We start from the raw sequence: 11694 nt of genomic DNA on the forward strand, positions 1-11694 counted from the left end.
GTATAGTCTTTGGGCAACACAATACTAGTGAACGGTTCTAAAAATCTGTCAAATGTGGACACAGACTTCTAAGCACTCTCACTATTAGTTCTTGCAGTAAAATCTGAACTTGGGATATCCCTTCAAGCAAAATGTTGCTGAAGGTTTTCGTGTTTTGAACTGGCCTGTCAACTTAGAGCTTGTGTATGACGATCAAGCTTGACATTGATCAGTTCCCAACTTGGTTTGCACCATATGGAGTTTGTTGACCCGAAGAGGCTAGCAAGTGCCAGCTATTGGATTGCAATTCAGCATAATTATAGTGTAAGTGCTCACGGACTGGGACGTGCCAGAAGGGTTTGGGGATCAGTAGTCCAAGCGCGGGAACTTTTCACTGATGGTAGTTCGAAGTCAAAACTTTAGGCATAAGTTTTCCCTCGAAGCTACTTATTAGTTTACCCGCAGTCTTTATGCCGAAATGTCCTCATCCAAGAGACAAGTGGTATCTGTGGATTTCTAGTGCAGATGGACATTTGCCATCTTATTTATGGGCGAGGTTCTAAAGGGAGTCTTACAAAACCTACTGCATAGCCCTCCTTCTTGCATGAAGATACACTTCCATCCCAAGAATCCGTGCCTGGATTTCACACGGACATTTTCACCGCTATCAATGATACTTCTTTCAGATGAAGGGGGAAATGAGATATCTGATAATTGCCATTTAACTTTGCCAGTGATGCCAGCTGACTCAAATAAACTACTTTACCAGGCTCTTCCCAACATTGCGAGTCAGTACCGAGACTTTACAGTATGTTCGAAAGACATATAGATGTTACGTCACATAACATTACCATGCAAATTTGATACATCAAAATGACGGGCCAGTCCATTGCACTAAGTTATCGGCAATGCTTTCCTATCAATTTTAGTGTAAACTCGTATAATCATCGTCGCTCATTTAGTCAGCATTGACTGATATGACACTGGGCGAGATCTACTGCGCTAGTGACCCATTTTATCAATCTATAAGATCTTCTTATATGAATAATCCCCATCTGCTCAGCAGGGAAGGAATCAGGAATGTACATCATCCGTACCTACAATGGTTCTGGACTCGAACTCCTTTTCACAATTGATCTCTCGTCATCAATTGGCAACTTGGTGATCATGTCAGCCATGCGAAGAGCGTCATGCTAGACGTCTCCGATAGAATTTTGATTTCTCATTATTCATTTTCCTGAACAGAGTGGTTCACGAGTTGCATGTCACGATTCACGACTGTAAGGACTGATTCTGCCAAGTCTTTACTCATGAATCTTATGACCTCAGCTGCCGACGGTACTTGCATTATGGTTATCTGATCATGTCATCCATGAAGCTCAAAGTCATGAGGTGTCATGAGGTATCATGAACGCAATGTTGCCATTCTTTGATTTCTTATCGTCCCACAAACAAGCGCGGTACAATAGTGTCATTGTAGGGACTTGTCCTACCTCATGTAATAATTTCTTATGTTGGTCATTTTTCACCAATCACAGCTCTTAAATACATTTCATCCTACCACCAAACCCCAAGTTTCATTTATGTAAGCGCCCATTTCTGCAGCCCTATATTTGGACATAATTAACGCCATGGGCACAGAAGGATCTTATTACCTTCCATTCATTCAATCCTGTAATCTTACATCCCAAAACACCAACATCTATCTCAAAAGATGTCTTCCCATTTTTGTATAACTTCTTTTTATCTCCTTCCCACATTATGCACGAGAATCACATTTCAATTGAAGTTACGTTGACAAAGATCTGCAGCTGAAAGTAGCTGTATGATTAATGTAGATTTGAAATATGTTTCCTCAAGTTGATTTTTTGTATATCTTTTTGGTATTTTGTGTTGGTAGTCGAGGGGTTGGAGCGCAATCTTCAACAACATTGTTCGCGGGTGATTATCCGGTTGTCGCATATACGATTGGCTCAGTATGTTATTCTCAGTGCTTTTGATGTATAATTTTATTGACATAGAATCTTAAGACTGCAAATGTTGCCACAACGTATTTAATGGCATGTCCAGCGGGTTCAAATCCCTCAACATGTAACTTTCAACAGCCATACACGTTAACTCAAGGACCTTCCACTGTTCAATATGCAATGACATTTTCTGGCTCCACGTATGTTATATAACCTTTATACGCTGGGATAAATAACTAATAAAGCCTTTTAGAACAATGACTCTAGGTTGCGTATTGTCCGGGTCCGCATCAATGGCATGTCAGGCGACTGAATTGATTCCCGGCACTACCAAAATTGCATCAACAACCATTACTGGCGCTAGGGCTACGTCACAATTCCGAGCAATTTCAATTGCTACAGACTCTGCAGCTTTACTCACGTATGCTGTTGTTGCGACTACTGCGTCGAGCTCCAGCGCGTCAGTTTCGAGTTCTAGTGCAGCAGTATCAAAGACAAGTTCGGCTAAAAGTACAATTATTACATCTGCACCAATACTGGTAGAGACAAGTAATGGAAATGTAACTGGCACTATTGGAACCAACTCGAAAACTTTGTTGCCAGGAACTGCTACCCCTCTATCTTCGTTGTCGAGTGTTGCTTGGTCAAGTAGTAGTCCTACTGCTTCTATTGTTGCTCCAAAGAGTTCTTCGGGAGCTGGACTGGGAGCTGGGGCAAGAGATGGTGCTGGTCTTGGATTGTTGGGAGTTATGGGTATGATTTGTATGGGGGTTCTGGGATTATGATGATATGCGACGAGATATGAGGATAGGGGAACAGGGGTATTAATTGCGGAAAATGGAGGGGATATAATGGTAAATGATCATGTGGGATGGAATTGATTGATTGATGTGAGCATGCATGTGGATATATCCTGGGGTCGGAAGGCATTTTTTGGTTGTTTATAGCGAACGGTGGCGACAGTATAGCGATTGTATAAATTTTTGGATTCTGTACGTTGGGGGGAGGGGGCATTGATTTGATATGATTAGTGTGTTGTTAAATGAGATACCAATTTTCGACACCTTCCCGCCACACTCAAAACATATACGTGAATTTGGACTGCTGTACAACGAATCAAAAACATCAGAAATTCAGGTGTGATTCAAGAACTTCTACTCCTAGTTCAGTAGAAGTGTTACAAAAGCACTGCTTGAAAAGATCGCAAAGGTTTGCTCCAGAGCAGAGTGTAAGAAGTGCATCATGGAAACCTAGTGAGATCTCACATTGTCATATAACCAAGGTGCAGAACTGCTTTGTAACAAGGCTTGCGTTTAATTTCACTTGGAAGACTCCCGGCATGGAAGGTGAGAATAGTCTAGGGAATGAAATTGGGATACTATAATTCGAAGTGCACAAATACAAACGAAAAAGTAATGCATTCATTGAGTATCCTAGGTGAATCCACACAATACAACAAAATGCTAACCCATTCCTTGCTGAAATCTTATGTAAGAAATCTCTGCGAACGAATTTACTATAATCTTCGGAATGCTATCTTACCATTGCATTTTCATCATCCATTTTCTCCTCCCTTACACCACAGTATTCAATACCTTCGTCGCTAAGACCTACTTATCATCACTATTGAAGTCCTCATGAGAAGCATTAGGAATCACTGTCGTATGAGATGCGCGAGCTTGAAGAGTCGTGCGAAACAAGCCTGAGACCAGATTTGTGGTTATAATATCTCCTTCTCTTTGCAGGGTGGTCGGAACAATCCGGAGGAACGATTGAACTTCATTAGTAGTGGAAGTAGGCAAAGGAATCTGCCCATTGCATGTCTGTTCACCCGCTGAACTAACGCAGTTGCTGAATGTAGTTTGAGCACACGTGATCAAACCACCAGGTGCAGTACCACAACCAGCGAGGGTAAGAGTCGCAATATCCTGGCGTGCTGTGATTGTCGCAAGAGAGTTTTGGGAGGAGACTGGGAGCTTACCCGGTGACAGAGTAGTAAAGGTAGGTATGTCAACAGCAGATTCGTCTTCGCTACCACAGCGGGCTATTGCTTGAATGGGCTGACCATTGGTCTCAGTAGCGATTAAGCCGGGAGAAAATATAGCATGCGGTTTGAATAGAGTAATGTCTGGAGTTGGCGCGGTGAATGGCTCAATAGCTCCCAAGTTCAATGACGAAACTAGCCCTGCTACTGTGAAGACCTCATCACCAAGCGTCAACACTTCGATTGATTGATTGATTGATTGATTGATTTCATTTACGTCCACCTTCAGTCTAAGACTATATAGGACGACTAGGCCTCTAGAGGCTCTAGCGGATAACTTTTTATTCTACAAAAATGGATATATACGATTTTAGAGAAATGAAAACAAATGCTGGGGAATAGTGCCCATTCATTATATATATTATATATAATAAGAAAATTATGAAAATCAAGAAATTGTAAGGAAATCAAAGCCCTTTCTTATTTTCCTAATTACTTCTTCTTTATTCTCTTCTCCTTTTCCTCTTCTATTACTATTCCTTCTTTTATCTTATTTTGTATAAAAGCCTTAGTCAGATATTATATTCTTATAGCGATTTTGGTGATATTAATGAATTTAATGATTAATTTAATATCTATTTTTATATAGAATAGGAACTATATAGTGATTTTAGATAATAATATATTCTTGAATATTTTTTTTCTTTTTGTTTTGTATATAGAACAATTAATAAGGAGATATTGTGAAGCCTTAATATTATTATATATATATTTATTATCAAAAAGTTTGAATTGATATAAATAAAATTTGATATATCTATAATCTAATTTGAATTGAAAATATACATTAATAGTGTTTTATTTGGGATACGATGACTCTCACCTGTATGTGGTATATCCTACGAACCTTCGATCGTGCAATCGGAGAGCTAAGTAGAGTTAGTTGAAGCCGGGTGATGGTTGTATACTAATCGAAGGCTGTATTGAAAGCAAAGGTATATGTAATTGATTATCAAAGGATAATTGTGAAGATATTCGGAATAGAGGATTACTAATAAAACGGAGATGAAAATTATTTGATAGTGGAAGGGAGATGAGAATGGGATTGATGCGGAATTATACCTTTACAAATCTGTATGGGGAGCAGAGTCAAAGTATATTACAATAAAGTATTTGCAAAATGGAATTAGTTTTTAAAACAATAGATAATAAAGCTTTTATAATATAGCTGAGTTTAATTAAAGCTTGTATTAAAAACAAGGCTGATATCCTTAATTTAATAAACGAAAATCGATAGAATACCTTTGGGATATTAGTGTGCAGAGTTTTTATAATTTAACAATATATATGATCTGTGGATATACTGAATTGGATATTTACAAATAATGAAGAGAGTAATAGAAAGTATACAAAGTGTGTGAACAAGGGAATTCACTTCAAAAGAATGACTTCAATACAATGGCTACTGTATCAAAGGTATTTAGGCGAATGCGAAGGAGACTAGCTCTTTCAGTAGTGCCTATATAAGGCCTACTATTTCCTCTTATTAGCTAGCTCTTTAGACAGAATACAATACAGACATTTAGAGGCCTACTAATGATAGTGGGAATTATATCTCCCATATTCCTGATTTCATTATTAAACCAACACTAATTAGTGATATCACAAATTACTTAACTTACTTATTCGAAATACCTTTTCACTTTTATTTCTTTTATTTCCCGTTATCAATATTATGACATCCCGGGGAAACACTAGCATTAGCTCTAAGCAAACTGGTAAGAAACCCGATGCTGGTAAGAAACTTATTCTATTTGATCAATTCATTGGCATAAAAGGATTTATCGATACAACAACTGACAACACCGATCCTTTGCAATAGGAGTTCAAGATTTCTCTTTACAAAGATATAATCAGTGCTCCTCCTCATCCTCCTGCTTCTTTCAATCCCTATATTTCTGATAAAATAATAGCTAAAAAAAGAAAAACTTAGAAAACTATTAAAGATTTGAATTCAAAGGAGAATCTCAGAATTATTCCTTTCCAAAGATTTCAATAAAGCTAAATAGTTCTATAAAGGATATACATTCAAAATAAAAATAGAATATCAGATTGACGAATATTTTCTTTTTCAAATAACTACATACTTGAATATAAGGATTATTGATGTATCTTTTCAGAATATAATCATATTCGATTTCGAATTTATTCGATAAGTCCTATTCAGAAGCATTGATAAGTTGATATTATATAACTTTTGCAAGGTCTTACAACATTATAGAGTTTATATTAATATAAATGCAAATCTTAATAATACTTTAATAAAAGTATTTCTCTATAAAGAATATCACGATTGAATTATGGATCAGCTTCTGGAATACTAGATTAATGAGATATAACCATTTGTATCTACGAAATGGACCTATTTTCCTGTCGGACTCGGTTTGAGACTACAAGCTAAACCTTTTGTTGAACCTCAGAATAGTACTTTAGCTGATTATCTAACTTTACCAAAACCCAGTAAAATTATAAGTAATTCGATTATTCCTCTTAATATATATAAAGAATCAGTTTCATTTTAATCTGAAAATATATAAATCCTATGTGTATTTTTATCAATATCAGAATTAGATTTTAGAATTTTATTAATTAATACTTTTGTAGAATTATCTAGTGATAATGATGATTTGGATAATAATAATAATTAGGGCGGTGGTTGAAATAGTAATAATAGTAGAGACAACAATAATAACAGTAGAGACAAAAATAGAGATAATAGGAATAGAAATCATTCTGATTATTTTAATTGCAAAGATGATGATTAATATAATCAGAACCATTATCTTATTGATCTTTCGAAAATCTATAGGGATAATAATAGATATAAGAATATCAATAACTCTTTTGATTTGAAGATCTCTATATTCAGGGAGCATTATCGCAGAGTATTTGTACCAATAAAAATAACTATAACAGCCTTTCCGATTATACTTGCAAATACAGCTAAAGATTACTATCAAACAAATTTTAGCAGTTTTTTTGATTTGTATCAAAGCTTATACAACATAATGATCAACAATTTCAAAGGACCTGAACATTAATGGAATATATTTCTCAAGTGGAATAACATCACTTTCAAGAATTATATTGAGAAAAACCCATTCATAGAGCCTTAGGAAGTATTTAATATAATAATCACAGATTTACGTTTCCTTTAGTATACTATTTTCAGGATAATACGTGATCCTCAATTGTACTACATTAAGATTTTATTTGTATATAATAGTATTCCGGAATGCCACTCTGTGATATACAATCCTTATTTAATTGTTGTAAAGCTTATTAATCAGATTAAACAAACTATCGATTTTTATCAAAAGGTATTTCCAAAATCATATCCTCTACCTGAGATATTCCTTACAAATCGATATTTCTATAATAATGCATTTTTGAGTTTTTTCTTTTGGAAACCTTATAATAAATATAGTGATCAATAATCCTTCTCTACACCAACTAATAAGAGTAAGGATAATTATTACTTCCCTGATTACAAGAAGAAGGGCTGTAGATACTATAAGTATATACAAAAAGAGAAAGATCGATTTAAGACGAATTACTGTATTAAGTACAGCAATCTCGATGATAAGAGCTTTATGAAACGATATGATTAGTTTGTTACTGATATTGGATAAAAAAATGATTGAAATAATGATAATAATAATGATAATGATTATCTCATTAATCAGTATCTTATTAATACAAGTAGTTCTAAAGGGATCTCCAGAACATTCTTTATTTTAATAAGTATTTATGATGGTTCTTTAATAGCAATTGATTTCAATAATATTATAAGTATTTATAAATTGATAGCTAAAACATTCACTGTAAGTAGCAAATGATATAATACTAATATATTCTTTGGTATTATAATCAATACAAGTATGATTAAGAGATTATCTATCGGATACAACCAGTATTTGGTATAAAAGAAGATTGAGAATGTTGAGTATAATAAAACTACCGCTAGATAAATGATAATTCAATACAGCATTGAAGTGATAACTTCCATTGGTTTGTTTTATATCAAGCTTTCATTTAGAGAAGTAGAATAGAACATAATAGAAGCCGATCTTCCATTCTTGTTTTCTTTAGTTGATATAGATAGACTTAGGTTCAAGTATAATAACCTTAATAATGTTGTTATTACACCTAAAAGCATCTATCCTATATATCAATAATTCGGTCATGTATTTTTGCTATAAAATATCAATATTAAGGGATTGATTAACCATTTTATTGGTAATAATGATTACTATCTTATCGAAATCAAATTACAATAAATTCATTATTGGTTTAGTTATTTATTTACACGCAAATTTTATAAAATATTTAAACACTCCGGGTATGATAAAGATTTTAAAGTGATTAAACAGTTTACCAAGTTTTATCACTATTATCAAATCTATAGCAAATCGCCTGGCAGATTCAAATTCTCTTTACCCAATAAGGATTTTGAGTTCAATTGATTGATTGATTGATTTCATTTACGTCCACGTTCAGTCTAAGACTATATAGGACAGCTAGGCCTCTAGAGGCTCTAGCAAATAACTTTTTATTTTACAAAAATAGATATATTCGATTTAGGGAAGTGAAAACAAATATTGGGGATCAGTGCTCGCTTATTATACGCATTGCATATAATAAGAAAAGGGAAATATAATACTCAAGAAATTAGTAAGAAACTCCTCCCTTCTTTTTCTTTTTCTTCAATTATTATTCCTTTTATTTTTATAATAATTTTTTCTCCCTTTATTATTATATCTTCTTCTTCTTCTACTATCTCTCTTTCTTTTGTTTCATTTTGTATTAGAGCTTTAGCCAGATACTATGCCCTTGTAGCTATTTTAATGATATTGATGAATTTGATGGCTAACTTGATACCAATTTTGATATGAAATAGGAATTATATAGTGATTTTGAATAAAAGTATCTCCTTAAAGATTTCTTTTCTTTCAGCTTTATATATAAAGCAGTTAATAAAGAGGTATTATAGTATCTCGATATTATTATATATATATTTGTTATTAGAAAGTTTAAAGTAATATAAATAGGATTTGATATATCTATAATCTAATTTAAGTTGAAAGAATATATTAATAGTATTTCGATTGATTCCACTTAATAACTTGATTTTCAAGTTTATTTTTCAAGGAAATAATTTCGAGTAAGTTAATAAGGATTGATTTGATCTGAGTTTGTATTGATTGAGAATATCAAGCTATTGATCTGAAGTATATTCCTTAATAATCATATCTAATAGTCCAAAGCTTATTTTGTTTGAAATGAATTGTATTGTGGTTGTTTCCTTAATTAGTTTATTTGCTAACTCATTTCCTTCAATTGAGATATAGTTAGAAACCCAATTTAGCAAGATTTCGGCTCCTTTTGCTTTAATAACCTCTATTGCATTAATTGCTTTTATTTGATAAACCTATCCTGAATAATCTAAAGGAGTTTTTAGATGGTATAGATTAGTTTGATTGTCTGAATAGATCTTGAACTTTTAATTACTGTAAGCAATAGAATTAGTATATTCGATAGCTTTTATAACTTTAAAGAGCTCTCCATTATATACCAGTTGATTAATACTAATATTACTTCGCTCTTAATATAGAATTCGATTATTTGACTGTATAGTCATTATACCTACCCCAATGCCAATTCTTTTTCTAATAGAGAAGATATTAGTATTTTATTTATTTATTTATTTATAGTGATTAACGTCTTGTAGAGGACCTCCCGAGGGGTATGAAAGACGTGGCTAGATCTAGAGTTACAAATACAAAAAGGCGCTGATGCGTATGCTAGTAAAACCTTACAGGGTAAACCCAGTTCCTTTTATATATCCTAAACAAGTCAGTGTAATGATTGCAAATAGGGCTGTTTTGATTGGCCCCATATTCCTAGCGCTTCCTTTTGCTTATGGAGAGGAGCGTTCTGATTGTATAATTACTTCTGTTATAGAATCATGTTTTATAAACAGGAGTGGTGTGTATAGGTGTGCTGCTTCAAAGAAGCGGGTGTGTGTGTGATGGTGCTCTAGAGGAGCGGAGGATTCGGCTATTGGGCTGCTTGAGAGGAGTAGCCGGAATGATGGTTCCGCTGAGTAGCGGAATGGCGTATAGGCGCAGTGGTAGCGACTGAAGGGGGGATCAGTTTCCTCTTAGTATTCGATCGATCACTTTTGTGGTCTATAATAGAAAAGCTCTATTAGGGTTAGCGGTAGATTATTGGAGCTCAATAGAGCTGTATCAGGAGGTCCATACTAAAGTAGCCTATAAAGTGGTATATAGAGTGGATCTATGCGGATCAGATCGCTATAGCCATAAGTCGTAGAATAGTAGGAGAGTGACCCGATCACTCTACCACTGAACCAGCCAGGCTCCTTGCGGAGGACAATGGTCTTTTTGTCAGAAGGTATTAGTATAAATATAGATAATATTCTTATCCTTATATTTGAAGACAATATTATAAAGAATAGCAGCATCTTCTTTTGACAAATTGCTAATATTGACTTTGAAGAGGATATCTCTTTTCCATAAAGGGAAGTTAAAGTGAATGATCTTTTCGAATGAGGAAGGATTGAAGTTCTGATTTATTGATTCTCTGATTCTATTCAATTGAATAGATTTATATCGTTTTCTTCGAAATATAGAAATCACTCTTAAATCAGCTTGATATTAAGCTAAAGTTTCTTTTTCAGTATTGATTGAATACTTTAATGATAACTTGGCTAATCGGAAAGCATATTATCTGATATTTGAATCTAATCGGATTTTGGGAGGTTTTAGGCCGGTTTCTATTTTCATTAGAATGATTGAAGCTATTTTAAATACTCCTAATATTTTGTAAAGGGCTAGATTTTGAAGTAATTGTATTATATTCTTGAAATAAGTTTGATCTCTTTATCAAATTACTGAACTATAATCAGCTATACTAGTCACACATACTATATATAGCTATCTAAAGACTTTAGGATTAAGGCCCTTTTCGATATTAGCTAATCAGACTATTCGATAGAAGACTCCTTTAGCTTGTATGATTCGAATATTAATATATTGATTGAATTTGAGATTTGGATCGAACCATATTTCCAATTATTTAATTAGGGATTGAAATATAATTGTTTCGGAATTGAATAGCGTGATTGAATAGTTTTTCATTAGTTTTGATAATGAAAAGTGTATTAGCTCAGTTTTCATTAAATCAAATTAAATAGAATTTTTCGAATTGAGTTTATAGATTTGTTTTATAGCTCTTTCTAAAGATTTAATATTCTTTTTCTAAATGAATAAATTGATAATTAAAGTAATATTATCTATATAAAAAAGAAACTTTATTAAGTTAAATAGAAAGAAATCCCTGATATATATAAGGAAAAGAATTAGGGAGATTAAGCTATCTTGTAATATTCCAATTAAAATTGACTTAAAGGATTCGGTTTGGCTATTGAAGAATAACTTCAATTATCTTTATTATAAAAATAAAACTATCCAGAAGATAAGATTTATTGATAGTTTTAGCTTCTTACAAATATCTAATAATCGGTTTTTTAAGATATAATCAAAAGCTTTCTTTATATCTATAAATAATACTAAGATCTTCTTATTAGCTTATTTATTTCTTTTGATTTCTATAATTAATAATAGTGTAATATCAATTACTGATTTCTTTTATCAACCTTTCATTTGATTTTTATATAGA

At 33.2% G+C, this 11694-nt stretch overlaps 2 protein-coding genes across 2 annotated transcripts; one reads left to right on the forward strand and one right to left on the reverse strand.

Annotated features, from left to right (window-relative positions):
- Positions 1-1826: 1826 nt before the first annotated feature.
- On the forward strand, positions 1827-2731 carry EAF02_011763 (uncharacterized protein; the record flags this gene model as incomplete). Its single annotated transcript, XM_038907810.1, has 3 exons — positions 1827-1955; positions 2010-2146; positions 2200-2731. 3 exons carry the CDS (start codon positions 1827-1829, stop codon positions 2729-2731), a joined length of 798 nt encoding a protein of 265 aa, XP_038752454.1.
- An 825-nt stretch (positions 2732-3556) lies between these two features.
- Positions 3557-4343, reverse strand: EAF02_011764 (uncharacterized protein; the record flags this gene model as incomplete). Its single annotated transcript, XM_038907811.1, has 2 exons — positions 3557-4247; positions 4297-4343. 2 exons carry the CDS (start codon positions 4341-4343, stop codon positions 3557-3559), a joined length of 738 nt encoding a protein of 245 aa, XP_038752455.1.
- Between the last annotated feature and the right edge of the window lie 7351 nt (positions 4344-11694).

The sequence above is a fragment of the Botrytis sinoallii genome (assembly GCF_014898435.1).
Source record: "Botrytis sinoallii strain Bc 23 chromosome Unknown BSIN_035, whole genome shotgun sequence".
Lineage (NCBI taxonomy): Eukaryota > Fungi > Ascomycota > Leotiomycetes > Helotiales > Sclerotiniaceae > Botrytis > Botrytis sinoallii.